At 40.2% G+C, this 25,415-nt stretch overlaps 4 protein-coding genes across 4 annotated transcripts in view; 2 read left to right on the forward strand and 2 right to left on the reverse strand.

The window, feature by feature from the left end:
- Positions 1–25,415, forward strand: part of rpusd1 (RNA pseudouridine synthase domain containing 1) — a 426,852-nt gene that overhangs the window by 42,672 nt on the left and 358,765 nt on the right. The window lies entirely within an intron of this gene.
- Positions 2,248–3,326, forward strand: LOC311055166 (UDP-glucose 4-epimerase-like; the record flags this gene model as incomplete). Its single annotated transcript, XM_084071257.1, has 1 exon — positions 2,248–3,326. One exon carries the CDS (start codon positions 2,248–2,250, stop codon positions 3,298–3,300), a length of 1,053 nt encoding a protein of 350 aa, XP_083927383.1. The 3' UTR covers positions 3,301–3,326.
- On the reverse strand, positions 8,705–11,793 carry LOC311054675 (kelch-like protein 20; the record flags this gene model as incomplete). The annotated part of the gene is made up of 7 exons (XM_084070679.1): positions 8,705–8,712; positions 9,280–9,429; positions 9,544–9,712; positions 9,968–10,111; positions 10,664–10,855; positions 10,951–11,085; positions 11,530–11,793. 7 exons carry the CDS (start codon positions 11,791–11,793, stop codon positions 8,705–8,707), a joined length of 1,062 nt encoding a protein of 353 aa, XP_083926805.1.
- Positions 14,696–24,471, reverse strand: LOC311054676 (kelch-like protein 24; the record flags this gene model as incomplete). The annotated part of the gene is made up of 11 exons (XM_084070680.1): positions 14,696–14,906; positions 15,000–15,192; positions 15,756–15,905; positions 16,405–16,536; positions 18,044–18,187; positions 19,272–19,440; positions 19,677–19,820; positions 21,019–21,210; positions 21,868–22,002; positions 22,091–22,366; positions 24,388–24,471. 11 exons carry the CDS (start codon positions 24,469–24,471, stop codon positions 14,696–14,698), a joined length of 1,830 nt encoding a protein of 609 aa, XP_083926806.1.

Below are 25,415 nucleotides of genomic sequence, written 5' to 3' on the forward strand. Positions count from 1 at the left end.
AGACTGTACACTAGATGGTAGAATGAGGAGACCAGACACCAATAGTATTGGTGAGAATTAAATATACCACAGCAGTAGAGCTCTTGGTCATCATAGGTTACTTTATTTTTGTTATAGATATATATAGTATGGGATCATGCCATTATTATATCACTGTTTTTAGAATGCAGTGGCTTATTGACAACTTCTCCTACCCACAGGTCCCTATTGGCAGAGTAGAATTTACCTTCATGTTCCAAGGCGGAGTTGTGGGAGGGAGGGAGGGATGGATGGATGTCTGTCTGTAGCAGCGTCCTGTTTACTAATGATAAACTGCTGCTGCTTCAATCCCACACTTTGATAGAAAGAGAGAACAAACATCCATCAGTCCGAGTGTCTGACGTGTGTCAACATCGAAGGCAACCAAATCATTCCCTACCATAGATATCAAAGGCTAGAGCAGTAGAACATTGGTGCATCTTCTTTAAAATGTAGACATCTTGACAGCTGAATCTGGTGAACTGATGTGATTCCTTTGACCACAATATCACACGGCATACCAGGGCAATTATTACATCAACAAAGTGTCAAAAAGTGTAACTAGACTCGAGTCAGAGCTGGTCCTTAAATATACATCATACATGTCCATTGATGCTGGTCCTTAAATAATGGTTTATTTGTTTCAACCATAGAGTATATGGTTTCAACACAGAGAATTGAACTCAATCAATGAAATGGATGGGGCTGTCACTCGTTCTAAATAGCATTAGCTCAAAGCTGGTTACTGCTTACCTCAACATCTCATTAAAACTAACCACCACGCGAAGAAGTTGTACACAACAACACTCCAAGGAAGATTCCAAATATGGCCCAGAACAACGGTGTCTGTGTAGCACAATCTCAGATTACAAATATCTCCCCAAATCCCCATAGACCTTTTTGGCAGGGTAGCAACCTGTACAGGTGTTACCAATGATAATTAAGGCTCTGTTAGTGTAGCAGAGCCTTTCCAGTGAGCCAACACAAGTTAACAAAGTCCAGAGGAGATGTCAACACATCTTTCACCTTTTCATAAGGATGACACTTGGTACATTTATTTTGTACAGTTTGGGGCCTTGAACATGTCCATAAATGGAGCCATCGCAAAAATGCCTCGTGGCAACCATGGTCATTTTATTGCCAGACCCAAGGGGTCGGGCTTACATGAGGCTTTGTATCTGTTTTCTCCATACATGGGCATGGTCACTTTGTGGTCCGGCCCCAGCCAAAAAAATCTGTCCCCAAAGTCTGTCCCCATACATGGGCATGGTCACTTTGTCCTCCGGCCCCAGCCAAAAAAGTCTGTCCCCATACATGGGCATAGAAGGGACACAGGCTGACACGTCATGTGAAGTCCGGCTTAGCCGTGACGTAGTGCTCTGATCTTATAAAGTACTCATTCTGGGTCTGGCAGAACCAGGTCTCCTGGTCTTGTTTTCTGTCATAACCAAATTGTGTATTTTGCATCATGATGGTCAAAGATTATACTTGATAGAACACCATAAACCATTATGGTGAATAGAATTACCTATACTGTAGTTAATAGCGAATTCCGTGATTCGAGTAGGCATCACAGCATCTGAGAACCAGGGTCATTCCTATCTTCCCCGGAATTAATCTCAATTGTCCGTCCCTTTGTGTGCCTGTTCAAAAAAAGACTTTGGCACATGCCCAAGAAATGGAGAGGTTATGACATAAACATGTTCTTGATAGTTAATATTTCACTCTTCTTATTAAAAATAAAATGCAATATGCGGGAACAAAATAATTTCACCCATTCTTTTATACCTTGTGTAACCTTTGATGTGACAATAGTAAACTGAAGTTGAAGTGGATGTGATTTTCCAGAGCATCAGCACTGGACATACAGGGAATGCTGCAAATTGTATCAGTAGAGGGACACAAAGATCTGACACACGCCCATATCTACTGTAGGCATGCCCCCTTTTATGCCCATATATGGAGCCGACTGATTTGTTTGCTGATGCCATGTCGAGGTTAGACAACACACTCCATATTTGGGCGTAGCTGCATTGGGAACTCCTTAAATGGTTATGACTGACTCATGGCGTATTCTTTTCCTAATGATGTAACACTTAAAACCCTATACACTTCATTGTACGTCAAATAGCATTCTCTGTGACTGCATGTTATTCGGCTTCATCAAAGAACTCACACCTGTACTTTAGACGAGGCGTTTGAGAAACCAGGGAAATTACTCACATGAGAATGGCTGAGAAGGTCCTGGTCACCGGTGGAGGTGGCTACATCGGCAGTCATTGTGTTATGGAGCTCATTGAAGAAGGCTATTGTCCAGTTGTCATGGATAACTTCAGCAACGCCATACGAGGGGATGGGGATGTACCTGAAAGCATTCGCAGGATAGAGAAGTTCCTGGACACCAGCATTGAGTTCCATGAACTAGACATGTTGGACCGACCAGGATTAGAAAAGCTCTTTAAGAAGCATTCGTTCAGCGCTGTGATGCACTTTGCTGGTCTGAAGTCTGTCGGGGAGTCGGTGGAGAAGCCACTGCACTATTATCATGTTAACGTCACCGGCACCATCAACCTGCTGCAGGTCATGCAGGCTCATGGCGTGCACAATCTTGTCTTCAGCAGCTCGGCCACAGTGTATGGAGACCCACAGCGCCTCCCCATCGACGAGCAGCATCCGGTGGGCGGCTGCACCAACCCTTACGCCAAGACCAAGTACTTCATCGAGGAGATGGTTGTTGACCAGTGCAAGGCTGAAAAGGACTGGAATGCAGTGCTGCTACGCTATTTCAACCCCATTGGAGCTCATGCCTCGGGCCAAATAGGAGAAGATCCACGTATCCCCAACAACCTCCTGCCATATGTAGCCCAGGTTGCCATCGGAAGAAAAAAGCACCTCAAGGTATTTGGGAATGACTACAAAACAATCGACGGAACAGGTGTGAGAGATTATATACATGTTGTAGATCTGGCTAAAGGACACATGGCTGCTCTCAAGAAGCTGAAGGACAACTGTGGCTGCAAAGCGTACAACTTGGGAACAGGGACAGGTTATTCTGTGCTGCAGGTGGTCAAAGCTATGGAGAAGGCCTCAGGGAAGGAGATCAACTACCAGATCGCCTCTCGGAGAGAAGGGGATATCGCAGCCTGCTATGCAGACCCTTACCTGGCTGAGAAGGAACTGGGATGGAAGGCCGACTTTGGCCTGGAGAGAATGTGTGAGGACCTGTGGCGATGGCAATCCCAAAACCCCAGTGGATTTAACAACGGCATCATTTCTCGATGAAACGCCAGCTTCGTCAAGTTGAATCAGGTCTTTATCCAAGTCACCAGACCAAAACAAAAAATACAGTTCCTCCTTTCTGTTTTCTTTTCCATGTTCACGTGGAACCTCAAGACAAACTGAACGCTTTACACTATTTTAATGTCTTAATATATATCTTAATATGATCTTGATTCTAGACTGATTATTAGCTACCTTAACGTACTGTTTAGGATAAACAGGGGGAAAGATTTCAAAGTTTCTGTCTTGTTCTTCAGTGTCGGTCATAAACATTTGATCTGTTACGTAAATATGTTAGGAACTCAGAAGGGAACAAAATACATATTTTCTAATGTAATAAATGCAGTCTTTTTTGTCACAACCATCCTTTTTTTTTATACAAAATTTGCAAAAATAGCTGATCTTCAATCTCATAACATGAGAGCTTTTCTTCATTTGGACTGGACACATGGCAATCAAGTAATTTTATTCACAAGTTACAACGAACATTGGTGCTTCTTCATCAAGAGAAAAAGAAAATTATGGAGACATTAATTCTCTTACCCTAATTACTGTAGGAGCTACACAGCACAGGTTGAAGGAATGGGGCCACTGGACTCACACTGCATGTAGGCACTAGGCAGGGATATCAAACAATAATAGGAGGGACATGATAGACAGGTCTTTATTAATCCCCGTGGGGAAATTCGAGCATCATAGCAGCACTTGAGTAGGCATGAATCAGGACAGGTGTGAGTAGAGAGAAACATTTAAGATTCAAATCAAAAAAAGGAAAACCATAGCCTTGAACCATAACCATCAGCACTTGGACTGACCAAGAGAGCATAGTGTATAAACAATTACTACAAATAGTTAAAATCTATCACCAGAATATTATCATATACATCAACAGGTTGGAATCCTCCTTATACTGTATGGACTTATTTTGTTATATTATGGCCGAAATACTTTTGGCATTAAAAGGCTTTTTAATTCTATCCTCATTCTGAGTGTGCTTTAAGTCAGCTAAGGGCTTCTACAGTAGGTCTTTTATCTACATGTACACTAGAGACTATCGACAGTGGATGTGACGCCAATATATGTACAGTGTCAGCCAGCCTACACAGTAAGTAAAAGCATCATATAGTATCATGTACAGTCTGTGAAAAAAAATGAGCAGTATAATCTATTGACAGTAAAACATTCAACTGTCATGATACTTTAGTGAACATTTAGTAGTCAGGAAAGTGCCAGGGAATGCAGCGGTCATTAATCCAAGAACAGTATTACAGTACCTCTATCGAGGGCAGAAATACCTACTAGATGGTTGGTTATCTAATCTAAGTCTACCATATATCATCATCAGAATCCTCCTCATCATCATGACCACCACGACGAAGGCGACTATAATAACGTTCACCTTCATCGTTTTCATCATCTTCAACTGCGGGTGGATGATCATTCCTCAGCCTGAGAGTCACGCAGTTGACATCGTAGCAAGCAGTGGTCATCTGCCCCACGGTTTCCCACGTGTTCGTCTCTTCACAGTACTGCTCGATTTGACCTTTATACCTACATGAAGAGAGACCAATAGCCATGAGAGAAATGTCTGGTGTGTGGACAAGAAGGCACCTTTTCCCAGGCATTCATGGAGCAGCATGTCTTACTGGTTTTTGTCGTCACCCCCTCCTAGTACATAGATCTTTCCATCCACCACAGCCATGCTATGAGAGGAACGTGGCACTTGCATGGGGGCACACATGGTCCACTGGTTTGTCTTAAGGTTGTAGCACTCCATCGTGTTCAAGGAGCATCTCATATAGTATCTATAGCTTATGTTAACAGTATTATCCAGACCACCTATAAATAAACAAGAATTAACAGGATAGTGACCGTTAGCAGGCTCTATTATGTGCCAAAATGACAGTGAAGTTGAAGTGAGTTCATAAAGGGGGATTAAACTCTAATTTGTTTTCCATTTCAAGTTAAAACTACAGCAGGGTAAAAAAAATAGCTGCACAAGGTTATGGCCACACTTCTGCATCAGAAGCATTAGCATTGGCTCATTGAAAGAAAAGTGGGGTCAACCACGATGCTTCTTCCCTATTGGTTGATACAAATGACTAACCTTATAGTACACCATGATGTACTTTAAGCATCACAGCTGCAGCTAATCAAATTAGTAACGGGTGTGTTACATTACATTTAATTTGACTATCACACATTTCTTTCTCAGAGTGTACGAGACCCCCCTACGTCTTTTACAGCGATCGGCTGGTCGATCATTGTGAAGAATAATATTCTATGATTTTTCAAAGGAGAGTTAAAACACTCAAAAATCGCTGCCACTGGTGGCTATAGACTATGTTTTTTCTGGCACTGAATAGGTTAATGTACAAAAGGCAATAGTCCCAGACTAAATGGAATGGCTGCAGTGATGAGACCTACAGTTATTGGTGCATGTTGTCCTTTGCTGACTCCTTGTGGCAAAAGTGTGCCATGAAATGGTCCTTTATGTAATGTACAGTCAGTGAAGACGAATTTCCCCACAGGGACCAATAAATCTAATGTAATCTAATCCCAGGAGACAAAACTCTCAGTTTCCTCAGTACTTCTTTTCAAAAAAGGTAATACCACAGGACATTCCCAAAAGCACTTCCAACACCTTTTGTCTTACTAAACCGATCCTAAAACGCTTCACAGGAGTATAGTAGTATATGTATGTGTCATTTTGTAATGGGTACATTTACTTCTAATATCCCTAGTGGCCCACCCAACATTGGAAATTATATTGAGCAATTTCCACCTTACTTATTTCACATTATAGATCTCTTTGCCAGATTAATTCACCCGTCATTGATTTTATTAGCTGCATTTCTTATTAGCCTGCCATGTTTTTAATATGCTGACGTTTTTTACCTCAACTGGGAAAAAACAACAATTATAAAATCAGCCTAGAGTTTCATGCTCCTTTATTGCCAGAGAAATAAGCTGTTCAAAAAAAAAATCTAAAAATATTCTCTAATTTTTTAGTTTTTACATTTTTTCGTTATTCACAAAAGGTAACACAAAACCCAGGCAGAGGCTACAGACTGCTCAAGAAAAACTCTGGCAGTTTAAGAAAGGTATGATACCTGTAAGGTAAATCTTTCCATTGACAGTACAGGCAGCTGGGTCATCACGAGGAATCTGCATAGGAGCGAGTTCTGTCCATACAGATGTTTCAGGGTTGTACTTGGCCATCAGGCCATGTTCTGGCTTCCATTTAATTGAACTATAGGAGCCTAGGGCCCAGGAGGACACACACACAAAATATGAATAGTCAACATGAGAAGGATGAATCCGTAATAATACCAAATTTTCAATTAACCATTATGCTTTACATGCATTACATAAAAACGAAACCGAGCAGTCTGAAGGTGCATGGGTGTATTAATCTGTTCCATACCAATAAAATAGAGATGTCCATCTAGTGCGATCACAGCAGGGCAACTTGAATCGCCGGAATAACCTTTCACACCGACAGACTTAGTGAGCTGCCAGCTGTTATTCTTGGGGTTATAGTGCTCAATTGAGTCATAACCATAATCTCCACCAACTGCAATCACATAGCCATCCAACATCACCATGCCTATTGTGCATTTGGAGGGATAAAAAGAAAACACACCAAAAAAAAAATCATAATTAGAACGGATAACAACCATGGCCATATATACCAAGCACTCTCTCCTTGGGTAACCAAGGCAATAACACTCAGCAGGGCAACAGACAGACAGACAGATTTTTTTGCTGGTGAAAGTTACAGTTCTTATTCTATGGTGTGAATGATATGAAATGTAAGCTTAACATAATCACAGTAAACATCATCATGTCTTCATATTCATAAATTGCAACACACTGGTGCAACACAATGATGCAATTTATCTGTTTGGGAGCAGCTGTGTAAGATTCCAATAGTATAAACATTTTATATGGCTTTCATATACTCTTAATATTTTTTTTCAAATGAGATTTGGCCTTCTAGATCAAAATGTGCTCAGTTTTGGATATTTTCAGGGTGTTAATTTGAATTAATACATTTTCAACTGTTCGAAGAAACGTTTTCATAAATGTCATGTACGTGAAATTAATCGCTGGGAACATCCCTAGTTGTTAAAAGTCCAAATGACAACAATATGACTGTTATATAATATAACAATATAAAAAATTATTGGGAGAATCGTGAAATAGATTTACAGCCATACTATACATTATAAATATGCATTCTCATAACCAATAAACATGTTGTAAATATTTGTAATCATGTTTGAAGATCTAAATCCACCCACCAGAATTGCAAAAAAAGAGCTAGTTTTTAATGCTAGACAAATCCATTGTTACCTCTACTACAGCTGCCTTTTCAGACCCTTGTTCATTTTAAGTAATTTCCATAATATACAAAAGCAACCAACATTGTTGTCTCTGTATTGTGTAAATATATGAAGTTGTCCCTCATCTCTTGCCCTAAACTTTTAAACACTTAGAAAATTATTGTGAGCTTATAGATAGTTTTTTTTTTCTTTTTACAATTGCATTACCAAAAAGTCACCTATAATGACATTTCCCAAAATATGGACACCAGGTTAATGTGGTTAAACTGAAAGACATAGGTCGACAATCTTACTGAAGTTATGGCGTTGCTCAATCATGGGAGCCATCTTCAGCCACAAGTTGTGAGGAACATCATAGCGCCACATGTCACTACTGAAAAAATCATCATTAATGAAGTATCCTCCTCCCAAATACAGAACAGAGCCTATGGTGGAAGAAGAGCAGAATTAAAGTATTGATTGTTAAAATGTCTTCAAATATTTTCTTAATTTCTACATTATTGTGATGGTTCACTTATCAAGCCAAGAAACTCACAGGAATTCACCAAAATACAGTAGGTCTGTGTATAGTAAACACGGTGTGTCGTGACATAAGCTGCCAGGTGGGCTATACCAACCTCACCACTGGCTGTAGTAGGCAGCATTCTTGTAGTAACAATTTGTTAAAATTGCCCTGTGAACTATCAGTAATTTAAATGGCCAAATCTCACCGTTCTGGTATCCCACAACCAATCATGACTGCTCTATGTTTGTGAAGGCCTAATAACTGTCAATATGTGCACGCTCATCACTGGTTGTCGTGGTTTAGGATTCTGCGCAACACTATGACTTCAGACTTAATGGCCGAGATGCCAAATTACACAGAATTTCTGGAGCCCAAAAAAGCTGAGCTAAGCTTGGTAACATGTTTGCACAGTGAATAACGAATGACAGTACTACTGATCAATCCAGCAATGCTAGCCTACCTATGATCCGTGTTGCTAATTTACCCAAGTTGCCTATTACCATTAATTATTGTTTCTAGTTTTTTTTTTTCATATGGGCACCACAGTGAGTAGTCATGTGACTACAAAGACAACACAAAATACAACATTGGGACAAAGCAGGGAAAAACAAAACAAAAAACTAGAACAAATAAGGCACCAAGTTAACACAAAGTAGACATCATTAACAGGGAAAAAAAGAAACTAAAACAAAAAAAACGACAAAACTGGAGAAAAAAACAAAAAAAAACAGAAACAAGGTACGGAGGCACTGCAGGCACATAAACATGGTTTAACTCCCGACAGCCTGCTGCTACTGCGCCGTAGTCTGTAAGATCAGCCTATTCGTCGTACGACGGTGTCGCGCTTTTAAAATATCGAATCTACAAGCTCACAACACGTTGCCACGTTGTGAGCTTGTATGTCTGCTATTTTCGATATGCAACAACACTGTCATACTGCGTGGCACAAATGAAGCTTTACACAGCTCCTCCTAGCACTGTCGGTCGCTCTGGATTAAAGTTAAATGTCTAAATTGTTAATTGTATTAGAACCAACAATGTAGAATTTTCTTTCCAGCACAACACTGCTACAGATCCATTCAGAGGCAAAACAGAGTATGATCCATTACAGGTCTGATTACTCCTCACCTGACACGACCATTGCATGCCCGCGTATTCCGCGTAATTCCGCAGGCAGACGACCCAGAGTCGTCCATTGTCTGGTAAGGGGATCAAAGCTCTCAACCTTGTGATACTCATCACCATAAGACCTTCCAGTTCCTCCCACCGCTGCTATCACTTCAACAAGCAGGGGAGAAGTACAGGTAAGCCAGAGTAGATTTAAGAGTCAAAGTTTGAATTGTAAAATGAAAATAATGACATCATGATGCATGCATGTGTGAGGCAGGGTACCTGGGATCCTGCGTGGGCGTGCCGTGTTACAGTAAGGCACGAGATCCCTGTTTTTGGCCTCAGAGATGAACCTCTGGCAGCCCTGGTATTCTTTCACCACATCCAGTGACTCAATCACAGTGTGGATGTAAGAGGGGCTGATGAGAGGCAGGCGGATATGCTCCAGCACCTTAAAAAACACAAACACTAGTCCAAATGTATATTGGGTGAATATGCATGGTAATTATTTTACCATGCATATTACCAGGCAGTACCGGTTCGTCTCACATAGCCTTTCACACACAGCAAGCAAAACCTTGGCAAGCAACGCCCGATCTTGCGTCAGATCGGGGGGTTGTCCGCGAGCGCCAAAAAAGGTCCCCGACAGCATAATCGGACCAAATATCCTACAGTGAGTGTGTACTAGCCCTAAGAAATGACTGACCTTTTTAAAGCTCAGCCTGCGGGTAACACACTTGTCTAACCACAACATGGCAGCCTCAAAAACCATGTCCTCCTTGGGGACATTGAGGTGGTCACTGGCAAGAATCTCGGTCAGTCTTTCCACAGAGAGAGAAAGGAACTCTTCCTATTGGTAGAAAGACAAAAGATGGTAGATTAGCTGATAGATTAAGACCCTGTTCCCATACTTCATACTGAGTTAACCTTTCTCATCTTGTGCTCCCTGGTGATACATGGTTTGTTTGGTGAAATGGACATCTGACTAGTAGCTTATCAATGTATGGCCAATTACTGATCAATGACTAATTAAATGTTTATTGAAAAAGAGAATGCGAGCACTCGTCACTTAAATAGTTTACAGTTCACGTTTATCACGGCAATATCTTAAGTTAATAAAGATCACCAGTCCAGCACTTGGTCATTTTAGGATCTCTTACTTATTGAATAAAAAACCCAGGATCAAGCACAGCTCGTCCGTGATCATGCTGCTGGGGTTTTCATTCAATAAATAATAGATCCTAAAAGGACCAAGTGAGTGCTGGTGATCATTTTTTAATGTTTCTACTAAGGCCTGGGTCTGTTGTGGTGGTGACAGTTTGAGTAATAAAACAAAGTTATAGGACAAAAAGCAAACAACAGACAAACAAGATTGCAAATGTATGATCGCTCAATCACTGACCTGCTGGTAGAGAACACTGAAGTGCTGAAAAATGTAATCCATGCTCTGTTTCTTCAGCATTTTGCACGAGTGGGCCTCAGCTAAGCAGTAAATCCGTACGCAGTTATTTACATCCATGCCGCGCTCGATGTAGTCACAGCAGGCTTCTCTAACAGCTGTGAATTCCAACAAGTTCGATGCAGCTAGCAGGGCCTAGACCAAATAAACACAATATCTTTATTAAGCACTGATGTAGGACAAAAACGCGGACAATCTGAATGAGGTTTATTTTGATAATACATTATTACCTGCACATTTGCCGTGGAGATGGACACCTTTGTAGTATAGGCATAGCTCAGCAACAAGTCAATCATCTGAGGATCCACTCCACTGATGGCCACGCGTTCCTGTGTGGACTCCACCATGCCATTTGTAAACATTGCCTGTGGAGGGTGATAAGGTGAATGGTTGGTTTGGAGTGTTCATGGTTTAGTTGAGAGAAAAGACAATGCCAGCAACTCTCTGGATTAAATAAAAGTCTCAAGGTGCACAGCTCAACAATATCATGAAAAGAAGAAAACAGCCAGCACTCATAAATGTCCTTTCACATAGCTTTATTTGCCTCACTCAGACTGAACAACGGACGCATTTCAACCAAATCGGTCTTCCTCACCAATACTGAGGAAGACGAATTAGGTTGAAATGCGTCCGAAAGGACATTTATTGAGTGCTGGCTGTTTTCTTCTTTCCGTGTTCATGGTTTAGGCCTTTATTATTTTACATTGTGTCAACAATAAATTGACTGGATAATGCATGTTCGGTTCATGTGAAAGCCACGGCAGAATTCAAAGTCATTCCCAACAGCAGGTGAATAAATGTGTGTTTACCTCAAAGTAGGAGGTAAAGGAGGCCAGTACATAACGATGGCAGGGGAACTCCTGTCCCTCACAGCATAGAGTCACATCACACAAGGCATTGTTGAGTCGCAGCTTGTTAAGGCCCTCTAAGATCTTGTTAGGATGGTTGGTACCCACAAACACCTCCATCTCCAGTGAGGATAGCGGTACACTGGCGTCGTCCTCCTGAAGTGCAACGGCAACATCCAGAGGGCAGGGAGGTGAACTGGCATCGACCGGAATTATTTCAGTCATGTCTCCCTTTGCCTAGAAGACAGTAGGAGGGATGGAATAAATAAATAAATAAATACTCTTATTAGTGCTGCAACTATTGATTATTTCAAATAATCGAGAAGCAGGTTTTTTAATATACATTTTTGAAAATGTTATATATGAACAATCAATTAACCACTTAAAAGCCCTATTTTACATTTTGTCACAACGGTGCTCTACAAGCTCACAGTCACAGTGAGCTTGTAGATCTAAAAAGTTTTGCCTATAATGACATGCCCAAATAGAGCTAGATTATCGATTATTTTATTAAATTATTATGTTTTACAATCGATTAGTTCACATTAGTGCCCTTCTAGCTCAGATACCTTTTTTTTTAAATTAACTTCAATGAACAGAATATTCATAACTTTAGTTACTAGTTACTTTATAGTTTGATTATTGAAAAACATGGATTAACCACTTAGGCCCTATTTAAACATTGGCTATTTGAAAATAGCCAATCTACAAGCTCACAACGCGTTGCGATTGTGTGTTTGTAGATCGGCTATATTAAAAATAAAAATAAAAATGTTATACATATGATACCTTGTGAAATGGGACTTAAGGGTACAAAGTGACATCTTACCTTGTGTTTTTCGATGCACTCGTAATGAAAATACAAAATAGCATTGATATATATAATACTAGTGTTGGTTTCCAGCAGAGCAGACTGTAAACACTACAGTAAAGTTCTTTTGTTTAGGCTTCCAGCAGATCAGACTGTAAACAACACTAAAAGTTATTCTATATATATAATACTACTGAAGGTTTCCAGCAGCAGATCAGACTGTAAACAACACTAAAAGTTCTTCTCCTGAAACAGGAAGTTTAAATCTACCACAAGACTTGTCCAGGCCAGCTATTGGTCGGTTTGTTGCTGTCACATGACGCCAATAAGGATCAATGATTGGTCAGACTACAAGGGACTCGAATACAGTATAATAAAAAGCCTGCTCAACATTACAATAATAATAACTTTAATTGTATAGCAACTTTGATACAGACTTTAACACAGAGTGCTTGATATGGGTAATAAAAACAATTGATATTGTGATTTTGTATGAAAGAGTGGAGTTTTATTTGACTAACACTGAAAATACCTCACACTTCCAGGAGAGAGACAGACAGACAGACAGACAGACAGACAGACAGTAACAATAGAATAATATAGTCTATATCAATTAAGGAATAATGTGACAAGTGAATAGGAAAAATAGAACAATAAGAATACATTCAATTAAAAAAGCAACTAGATATAGTAAAAAAAACGATTAAACCTTGAAATTGAGAGGAGTCAGTGTTATTAATGAGGTCAACTTTGCAACACAGCCATGTCACACACGGCTGTGTTGCAAAGTTCACAATTAAAAAAGAGAGGGGGGGGGGGGGGGGGTCAGTGGACCAATTCATTTATCCCACATTAATGTAATAGTAAAATCATACATTTTATGATATTCATGTATTTATTTTAATTACCTGATGATTAAACACTTAAACCCTAAATACTTCATTGTACATCAAATAGCAAAAATATCCAATCTTCAAGCTCGTGTTGAGAGCTTGTAGATCTGCTATTTTTGCCAAATGTTCACCTATTTTTGCCTAATGTTCCTAAATGTTGTCATGTCATAGGCGAACATTCAGCTAAAAATAGCCGATCTACAAGCTCACAATGAGTGTGCGTTGTGAGCTTGTAGATCGTCTATTTTCGGCAAAGATATTTTGTGTAGATGGCCAAAAGGGGGGGGGGGGGGGCGAAAATGGACAACTGGAGGACCCCGGTCAATGAAGTTTAAGTTTTTAAAAAGTCGTAAAAGTAGCAATACCACAATGCACAAATACTACAAATACAAAGGTCTTGCATTCAAAATGACTACCAATAATTCTAAAGTATTACCAAAATATACTTACAGTACCAAAAGTGCACATTATGCAGAATGGGCTATTCAAAATCATATTATTGTATTGCCGTAAAATAGCAGACCTACACAGCGCACCACGGTACGTTAGGTTAATAAGTACCTACCTATAAAAGGCAATCAAATCATTTGATTCACAACTAACATTTGGACACATGCTTCTTCATCAGAGTCAAAGAGAATGATAGGCGACATTAATTTTTCTATATGTCCACCTGCAGCTATCACACAGGTTGGAGGAGTAGGGAGGGGCCACTGGGATGCATGGCAGGCATATCAATCAGTAATAGGAAGAAAATCCATCAAAAAGCATGTATGACATTGATAGACAGGTCTTTATTAATCCCTGTGGGAAAATGCTGGTGTCATAGCGGCATTTGAGTAGGCATGAATCAGGACAGTTAAGAGTAGAGAGAAACATTTAAGATTTAAATCAAAATAAGAAAAACCTAGCCATCAGTACTTGGACAGCATGTGTGTATAAGCAATTAATATATATAAAGAAAAAAATCTAATCGCCAGAATATTATCATATACATCAACATAGGTCAAGTTGGCGTCCTCCTTATATGGATTTTTAACTTAATTTGTTACATTATGCCCAAGAGACATTATTCTATCCTCGTTCTGAGTGTGCTTGAAGTTAGCTAAGGGCTTCTAGGTCTTTAATCTACTTGTACAGACTATCGACAGGGGATGCGACGCCAATATATGTACAGTGCCAGCCAGCCTACACAGTAGGTAAACACATCATATAGTATCATGTCAGTCAGTCAATAAACAGTGAAAATAATGAGCAGTATAATCTATTAACAGTGAAACATTCAACGGTCATGATACTTTAGTGAACATTTAGTAGTCCGGGAAGTGCCAGGGAATGCAGGGGTTATTAATCCAAGAACAGTATCTCGATATAGGGCAGAAATACCTACTGAAAATGATGGTTATTTAATCTAAGTCTACCATTAGCCATCATCAGAATCATCCTTATGACGACGGCGAAGGCGACTATAATAACGTTCATCTTCATTGTTTTCATCATCTTCAACTGCGGGTGGATGATCATTCCTCAGCCTGAGAGTCACGCAGTTGAGATTGTAGCAAGCAGTGGGCATCTGCCCCACAGTTTCCCACGTGTTCGTCTCTTCACAGTACTGCTCGATTTTACCTGTAATCCTACATGAAGAGAGACAAACAGCCATGAGAGAAATGTCTGGTGTGGACAAGAAGGCACCGTTTCCCAGGAATTCATGGAGCAGCATGTCTTACTCGATTTCGTCGTGCCATCTATGCCCTCCTAGTACATAGATCTTTCCATCCACCACAGCCAAGTTAGGAGATTTGTGTGGCACTTGCATGGGGGCACACATGTTCCACTGGTTGGTCTGAGGGTTGTAGCACTCCATCGTGTCTTCTACAGCACAGTATTTCCGATGTTCTATAACAGTATCATGCACACCACCTATGAATAAACAAGAATTAACAGGATAGTGACTGTTAGTGGGATCTATTATGTGCCAAAATTACAGTGAAGTTAAAGTGAGTTTATAAATGGGGATGAAACTCTAGTTTGTTTTCAATTTCAGGTTAAAAACTACAGCACAAGGCAAGCTGCACAAGGTTATGGCCATACTTCTGGGTCAGAAGCGTTGGTATTGGCTCACTGAAAGAAAACTACAAGCAAAACGCCTGCCAAGTGGGGTCAACCACGGTGGTTCTTTCCTATTGATTGTCACAAATGGTCACGGGTGCCTTAAGACTGACCTTATAGTATACAACACAACTGCAGCTAATCAAATTAATAATGGCTGTGTTACAGTAGATTTCAGTCAACTACCATCTATGCTAGCACACTGGCACGCCTATGACTCAGGGCACACCTAAATCTAATTCACACATTATTAATTGTATTAGTTGCAGCTACATTGCTTACTAGTCTGCCATGTTTTTAATCTGCTGTACAATTTTAACTCGACTATAAAATCAGCCAAGGGTTTCATGTCCCTTTAAGAACAGGCATGATACCTGTAAGGTAGATCTTTCCATTGACAGCACAGGCAGATGCCCGATCACGCGGAATCTGCATAGGAGCGAGTTCTGTCCATACAGATGTTTCAGGGTTGTACTTGGCCATCAGGGCAAGTTCTGGCTTCTCTTTAATGGAACTATAGGAGCCTAGGCCCCAGGAGGACACACACAGCAAAATATCAATTCAACAGGAGAAGGAGGAATACGTAATAATACCAAAGTCTTTGAACATTTACAGGCATTACATAAAAAGAACATAACCTAACAAAACCCAGCAGTCTGAAGGTGCATGGGTGCATAAATCTGTTCCATACCAATAAAATAGAGATGTCCATCTAGTGCGATCACAGCAGGGCTATTATAGCCGTAATACCACACACCGACAGACTTAGTGAGCTGCCAGGTGTTAGTCTTGGGGTTATAGTGCTCTTATTGAGTCAGCACCAGAATCCCCACCAACTGCAACCACATAGCCATCCAACATCACCATGCCTATTGTCCATTTGGAGTTGTGCAGGGATATAAAGAAAACGCACACAAAGAAAATCCTCATTAGAAGGGATAACAACCATGGCCATACTGTATATACCAAGCACTCTCTTCTAAAAATATGGTTAAACTGAATGCCATAGTTTTACAATCTTACTGAAGCGATCGCGTTTCTTAATCATGGGAGCCATCTTCAGCCATGAGTTATGAGGCACATCATAGCGCCACATGTCTCTACTGGTAAAATCATCATTACGGAAGTATCCTCCTGCTAAATACAGAACAGAGCCTATGGTGGAAGAAGAGCAGAATTAAAATGAGTTATGTCTTGATTTTTAAATATATATATATTAATGTGCATACACAACTCATATTTTGTTCATCTACATTATTGTGATTCACTTATTAAGCCAACAAATTCACAGAAATCACCAAAACACAGTAGGTCCAGTGTGTTGTGACCAAGAGGCTAGCATCCGGCTTGTAAATTGAGGCTATATAGGAAGTGTGACAGTTCATATTAATGGCCTGTAGTCTCGCTGCTTCACCCCTGCTGGTTGCAGAAGCAATTAGGCTCTATTGTTTGGTTAACGTGTTTGGTTTCGACATGGGAATGTATTAAAACTTATAATATGCCTACTTATAATACTAATTCTTATACAAATATTAAGCTACAACTGTGCAAAATCGATAGTCATGCGAGTTCAAAGTTTACTACCTCAAAACTTATTGAGCAAGTGTTGCATCAACCATTAGCGCATTTTATTTTTTTGATAAAGCCCGAAAATCTACCTCCTTCAAACATAAACCTTTTTTTGTGAAATATGAAGATTTGGGGGAATTTACGAGTGTTTCCATTCAGGACTTTTATGCGCAAAATCCAAAATGCGCATAAAACTGGTTGATGGAAACTCAGTTGGGTAGCTACAGAGCGCTAAATAAATAAATAAATCATCCACTTGGTCCTGGCAGTGTGCTTCTGAATGATTCCATGATACGCATATGCACTATGATGCACAATATTTCTGACAACTTGCCTGCTCTCGCACAACGTCATGGAGAACGGCAAACGATGATTGATCTTGTATCAGCCAGTCTCCAGACAAAGAAACGGCGAGGATTTATTCCACTATAATCACATAGTCTGACATGGTACCGTTGTGAAAGAGTTGTGTAAGTGAGCGAGTGTGGAAGTTGGAGTATTGGAATTTGGCTTATGTGAAGAGAAGTGCCTACTGTCTGTCAGTCATATGTTTACACTGTGCAAACAACAGTAGATTGAAAAAATGAAACATTTCGCTGGATTCCTTGAACCACGACGCAAGTCACTGTATAGGCCCCGGTCATTTGTGCCAGACTAGATTTTCAGCCCTTTCACATTTTATTCAAAAAACATGCCTGCCTTCCAAAGTTGGCATGCCCTTAGTAGGCAGCCCGGCCTGGCGAAGACCTACTGTCCGAGGAGCACGCTTTTCTAGTTTAGATTTGATTTTGCTTGACCACAAATGTTAAGAATGTTGTCATTCAGACAAATAATGGGTTTACCTGGTAGTCTAACATCTTTGAAGCACTACATTGTTCTCTTTGCACTGGACTTATGTAATGCCATTTCCTCTTGATTTTGCACTTGTAAGTGGCTCTGGATAAAAGTACTTGTTAAATGCCGACATTGTAAATTGTACTCTTCAAGAAATAAAAATGTAATTTCCAGCACAACACTGCTACAGATAAATTCAGAGGCACAATAGAGTAGGATCTGTTACAGGTACTAAATTGATTGATTCTGATACACTCACCTGACAGGACCACTGCATGCTCGCGTATTCCGCGTAATTCCGTGGGCAGACGTCCCAGAGTTTTCCATTGTCTGGTCAGGGGATCATAGCTCTCAACCTTGTGAAACTCCTCATAATCAGTCTGTCCTCCCACCATCACTATCACTTTAAGAAGCAGGGGAGAAGAACAGGTAAGCCAGAGTAGATTTTAAGAGTTCAAGGAGAAACGAAATGTATTTAATAAAAAGGGACCATCTCACAGGTATGCTGGCCTTAGAATAGATGGAGTTTTAATTTGTGACCACCACCAAAGCTTTTCCAAAATAGCTAAACAGTAGATCTACAAGGTCACAACACGTCGCACTGTGAGCTTCTGCTTTTTGGATATTCATCATAATATGATGAACACCCGAAATAATGAGATTTAAACAGACTGCTGTTAAAGCTTTTATTCTGTGCAAAGAAGTTCCATAGTAAGAAAGGCAGTCTCAGCCACTGTCGAGTAAAGGCAGAGAACATGCTGGTCACTTAAATACATTTGAGTACACAGGGTGTGTCTGTATCTCTAGCATGTACATGGCTATAGTGCCAGGGAGGCACGGGCCTTGGCAGGGTATAATTTAAGTCAATATATCATTGATAGCATCTTTTCGATGGTTATTTAACTCATTGATTGCCAATGACGAGATTTCTCCTCATTTATCTCCAAGGCTCAGACCGCCAATGGCGAGATTCTCTTCATGTGCGTTTTCAGTGGTTTTACGATGGAGGGCGCTCTTCCGCGGCCTGTGAATGATTCTGATGATGATGATGATGAGTACACCCAGAAATCACGTGATCACAACAAAATGAAGCTGGTTTCGTTTAGTGTTATAGGATTTGTAAAAGTAAAATTTTCTCTGCTTTCTGTTGTTTTTGGCGAAAACAAGCCACATTCAACTAACAAAAACTGTGGAATGGATTATTCCGACGGCACACTTTTTTTTCCACTATTTTCCGAGACCCCCCCTTCTTTTGAGCCGATCGCCGGGTGGATCGCTGTGAAAAATATGATTCCACGATTTTAGTTAGAAGGTTAGTACAAACGCTTAAAATAGCTGGCAAGGGCAGCTATAGACAATGTTTTAACTCAGTTAAAGAGTTAAAAAAGGTATAGTTAACTAAAACTAAGTCCAAGAATCTAAATCAAAGCTGAATTGTAAAATGAAAATAGTGAAATCATGACACATGCATGCGTGAGGCAGGGTACCTGGGGTCCTGCGTGGGCGTGCCGTGTTACAGTAAGGCACGAGAGCCTGGTTCTTGGCCTCAGAGATGAACCTCTGGCAGCCCTGGTATTCTTTCATCACATCCAGTGACTCAATCACAGTGTGGATGTAAGACGGGCTGATGAGAGGCAGGCGGATATGCTCCAGCACCTTAAAAAACACAAAACACTAATTATTGACTAATCCAACTGTATATGTATTGGGTGAGCATTATATACAGTAGTCATGCATATTACCAGCCAGTACCATAAATATAGATGCCATCATGCCATGCATGTATTGGACAACGTTCTAGCAACTACCTTGCGTTTAGAAGTCCTGAGAAGCATTGATAGGTGGAGACCTCCGATCGTCTGGCAACATGAGTCTAAAAAGAAATGACTGACCTTTTCAAAGCTCAGCCTGCGGGTAGCACACTTGTCTAACCACAACATGGCTGCCTCAAAAACCATGTCCTCCTTTGCTACATTGAGGTGGTCACTGGCAAGAATCTCTGTCAGTCTGTCCACAGAGAGAGAAAGGAACTCTTCCTATTGGTAGAAGGGAAAAAAAAAGAAGAAAAGATCTGGTAGATTAGCTGATAGATTGAGACCCTGTTCCCATACTTCGTACTACCGTAACCATGTCTTTTCTTAAGTGCTCCCTGGTGATAGATGGCTTGTTTGGTGAAATGGACATGTGACTGTCCACTGTAACTTATTAATAAATAGCTAATCACTGATCAATGACTAATTAAATGTTTCTACCAATGTCTGGTTCTGTTGTGGTGGTGGTGACAGGTTGAGTTAAGGTAGGGTAAGTGATACGTTTTTTGTTAAAAAGGTTAAAGGACTATATTCTGATAGTCCATCCATCCATCTTCAACAGCTTATCCGGAGTCGGGTCGCTGGGGCAACAGTTCCAACAGAGAGCTCTAGACTTTTCTCTCCTGAGCAACATTAGCCACTTCTTCCTGGGGGATCCCGAGGCGTTCCCAGGCCAGTGTGGAGATGTAATCCCCCCCCCCCCCCCCCCATCTTGTCCTTGGTCTGCCTCGGGGTCTCTTCCCAGTGGGACATACAGCGAGAACATCCGTAGGGAGACGCTCAGAAGGCATCCGTACTACATGCCCGAACCACCTAAGCTGGCTTCTTTACGAGCGAAGGAGCAGTGGCTCTACGCAGAGTCTCTGGGGTGACCGAACTTCTCACCCTATCTCTATGCCAGCTACCGGTCTGAGAAAACTAATTTCGGCCGCTTGTATCCGCAACCTTATTCTGATAGTAATCATTGATAGTAATCATTGCTATTACTATAGAGTGTTTGTTCAGTAACAGAGGACTCCCCGGCTCTCCAGCTCTTTAATAAACAGAAAATACATTTCCAGGTGGGCTGAAAATGTCAGTCAATCAGGAAAGAGTACCCATTTTATAGTGTTCCAGTTCCAATTTTGTCAGCTCATTTCTTAGTGCCGTCACTTCCAATTCCAGTTTAATCTGTATTCTGTGCAAGTTCTCTCTACTGATTGGATAAAATAGGTATCCCAACCTTTACTAAAGGGCAGGAGAGACATCGAGACTCCCATTACTGAACAAACACTCTATATCAATGAGCACTACCAGAATATACTTATTTTAACAAAGAATATCACTTATCATACCTTTAATAGTAATAAAAACAAAAGTTATAGGAGAAAAAGCAAACAACAGACAAACAAGATGGGAAATGTATGACCGTTCAATCACTGACCTGCTGGTATATAACACTGAAGTTCTCAAAAATGTAATCCATGCTCTGTTTCTCCAACACTTTAAAGGAGTGGGTCTCAGCTAAGCAGTAAATCCCTACGCAGTTATTTACATCCATGTGGCGCTCGATGTAGTCACAGCAGGCTTCTCGAACAGCTGTGACATCCAAAAAGTCTGATGCAACTAGCAGAGCCTAGACCAAATAAACAAAATATCTTTATTAAGCACTGATGTAGGACAAAAATGCGAAGCGTGCTATTTGAGGAGAAAGTCACATGATATCCGGGGGGTGGTGGCACCTCTTTGTGCCCTGGTGGAGCTTTGGGGAGAAAGTTTATTTGCAAGGATTCCCTGGAGAGATCAGTAGTGAGTGAAAATAACTTGATACACGCTGATTAATTGTCATATATGCTGATATGTTTATATTGTGTGAAGATTTATGTCAGTAATATTGTCATTGTTGTTTCTGTGTTTCAATCTTTTTGTAGGTTTAGAACCTGACCTGACCCGGCCTGGTTAAGATCTTGCTAGTGGGATGTGAGCCTACTAGTTAGACTGACCTGACTGCCTGACCTGGCTAGACTTTGTTAGTAGAATGTGAGCCTACTGGCAAGGTTGCAGTTGACTAAGATTGTAGTTAACTGGCCACTTAGTAGAACGATTGTCTACTAGGTGTGTTCAATGTATGTTTGTATTTGTGTTAGTAAATAAAAACCATCAAAGACACAGGTTTGAGTAGGTCTGAGTCTACTTTACGCCTATTCAGGGACTCCGGCCTTTTGCGAGGGCCGAAGCCAACAAGACGTGCATGTAGTGTGTGCCGGATTGGAAATTCGTACAAACACATTACCTGCACATTTGCCGTGGAGATGGACACCTTTGCAGTATAGGCATAGCTCAGCAACAAGTCAATCATCTGAGGATCCACTCCGCTGACGGCCACGCATTCCTGTGTGGACTCCACCATGCCATTTATAAACATTGCCTGTGCAGGGTGAAAAGGTGAATGGCTGGCTTGGAGTGTTCATGGTATAGGCCTTTATTATTTTACATAAATAAATGTGTGCAATTACCTCAAAGTAGGAGGTAAAGGAGGCCAGTACATAGCGATGGCAGGGGAACTCCCGTCCCTCACAGCATAGAGTCACATCACACGAGGCATTGTTGAGTCGCAGCTTGTTAAGGCCCTCTAAGACCTTGTTGGGATGGTTGGGATCCACAAACACCTCCATCTCCAGTGAGGATAGCGGTACACTGGTGTCGTCCTCCTGCAGTGCAACGGCAACATCCAGAGGGCAGGGAGGTGAACTGGCATCGACCGGAATTAATTCAGTCATGTCTCCCTTTGCCTAGAAGACAGTAGGAGGGATGGAATAAGTGCACAGATTAGGGTTAGCAACTATTGATTATTTTCTTAGTGATAACATTTCAAATAAAGCGAGAAGCCGTTTTTTGTATACATTTCTTTTTTTTTTGGGGGGGGGGATTATATACATGAACGAATCAATTAACCACCCATTTTTTACTCTTCGTCACAACAGTGTCATGCAAAGGTAGAAAAAATAACAGATCTACAAGCTCACAGTGAACCAACAGATCTGAAAGGTTTGGCATGATCAAAATATGGATAAATTATCAGCTATTTTATTAAAACAATAAAAAAAAGTACAACCTCTAGCACCTCTAGCTTAGTTACTAACAAAATAATACATTTGCACGTTAACTTTAATGAACAGAATATTTGTGGAGAAATTACACAATGAGAGGTGACAGCATCACATGGATGCAATCACATTATGAGACAGTTAGAGGTCAAACAACTATGGAACTCGTCCAATCAACAAGCAAGCTGAAAACAGTATAAGATGTCTGTCAAACTCTAAATATACATTAGATTATTATCAATAGTTCGCATTAGTGCCTCTCTAGCTCAGATACTAGAACACATTTTTAAGTTAACTTTAATTAACAGAATATTCATAGAGAGAACTGGTCTTATCAACAAGCAAGCTGAAAACAGTAAGATGTCTGTCAAACTCTTAAATATGTATTACATTTCAAATTAAGATTCATAATCAGACAAAATAAAACAACTATTCATCTGTGAATAATGTTGCTGATATGGTGGCTTGAAAAGTGTACTTGTGAACCTTGTTAAAAGGTCATATTTCCCCTTGTATATTAAATGATGGTCATCACTTGCATCACTTTGACAAGGCTGGGTAACCTCACTTTTACTAACCAAGAGTGAGGTTTCTCATCCATTCATTCCCCTGTAAATCCCCCTTAGCCAGAGCTAAATCCCCTTTAGAGCTCCCAGTCCCAATTCAGCACCAATTTGCCCCCAAACCCCCTCAATATGCACTAAGCTTTACCAAAGAGCCCCGAAACCACTCCTAAAATGCAGTGGTGGAAAAAGTACTCAAATGTTTTACTTAAGTAAAAGGTATCAATACTGCACTGTAGTAGTAGTAATAATTGTAGTGGAGTAAAAGCACAGTATTTGCCTCTGAAATGTAGTGAAGTAGAAGTAAAAGTACTGAAAATTGGAAATACTCCAGTAAAGTAAAAATACCTCGAAAAAGTACAGTACTTGAGTAAATGTACTTAGTTACTTTACACCACTGCTAAAATGTAGCCAAAGGGCCAGGGTGTATGATGATCACACACAGATGTGAGACAACAGGCACAGAGACACTTCATAAACGCCAAAACATTCCCTGCGTGCATAAGGTGGACAAATAATGAACTCACGGATGGAAAGTGATTCAAGCAAACCTTGAGACTTACGTCTAATTATCAAAGTTTCTACCGACCTACGTCACCTACCACAGCAACTACATTCCTGGCATCAAACGCAAGGCAGTGTTGCCAGAGTTTGTGAGAGAAATAAGCAACCAGATCTATGAAAACAAGCCCAAAACAAGCGACTATTATTTAGGCCACAATGAACACTTTGAAGTGTTCTAACCATCAGCTACCATCAGCTATTTGTAAATAGCAAGCAATAACGCGTGTAGATCTGCCATTTCAAAAAAGAAATCTTGAAAAATTATGTTTTTGGAACATTTTAAATTCACAAATATTGTATGCGGCTGCGGTCCCTGGCACAAACTATTTTCAGATATGTGGCCAAATACATAGTAATCTGGGGGGGGGTCCTTGAGACGCCCAAATAAGCAACTACACTTTATAAACAAGCTATATATATATATATTACGATTTATGGATACAAACTCATCTTTACCTTGAGTTTTTTTGAAGCGCTCTGAATGAAGAAAGTGTCGTTGCCTTCTGTCTAGGTTTCCAGCAGAGCAGAATGTAAACACTACAGTGAAGTTCTTCTCCTACTTTAAATCTACCTAGTTACCCACCATGCAAGTTGTCCAGGCCAGCCATTGGTCGGTTCGTTCTTCTTCCTCTCCTTTGGGCTTTTATGGCGGTTAGCATCCATGATCGTTGCATTACCGCCACCCGCTGGAGTGATATCCAGTGATGTAAAGTAACTTAAAGTAGGCCTACATTTACTCAAGTACTGTACTTTGTAATTTTGAGGTACTTTTACTTTACTGGAGTATTTCCAATGTTTTTCTTCTACTCCACTGCATCTCAGTGACAAATATTGTACCTTTACTCCACTAGAATTATTTGAAAACTTTAGTCACTAATTACTTTGTAGATTTTGATTAGTATTACAAAATATACATTAACCACTTGAAAAGATCTGCTATTTTGAAAAATATTTGTATACATTTGAAAACTTGAAAATTGAAAATGAGACATTCTGCATAATCAGTACTTTCTACTTTTAGTACTTTAAGGGCTTTTGATACCAATACTTTTGTACTTTTACTCAAGTAAATTTTGATTTCCAGACTTTTACTTGTAACAGAGTATTTCTACATTTCAGTATTGATACTTTTACTTAAGTAAAACATGTGAGTACTGTTTCCACCACTGCAAGGCAAGCCAGTCACAATAGAGACCCTCTCCCTCAATTCATTTGAATTCACAAACTTGAGATTGAGGCCCATCATCATGTGTTCCAAAGTGTGTATATGGGGAAAAGAGTAGTTACTACTGTGTTTGTAACAGAGAATAAATACACTGTTAGTATTGTAAGATATACAATACAATACAAGGGAGGAAGTGTTTTTGTTTGTTTTACAGTAGCAAAATAACTTCTGCTACTCCGAGGTGATTTGTGTTTGCCTCCAATCCAATATTCCTTTATTTTTATTTGTATTTACCTTTTAAGTCTTTTTATAAGTCTGTACAAGATTTATCTTTATACAAAATCAGAGAGAAAGAAAAAAATAATTGTGGATCTCGGGATCCACATGCGAATGGTTTGGCTCTAATGTGGATCCAGCGTCATTTGTGATATATATGACGTAT

Source organism: Gymnoscopelus microlampas (assembly GCF_963454915.1).
Source record: "Gymnoscopelus microlampas genome assembly, chromosome: 11".
NCBI classification, from domain to species: Eukaryota; Metazoa; Chordata; class Actinopteri; order Myctophiformes; family Myctophidae; genus Gymnoscopelus; species Gymnoscopelus microlampas.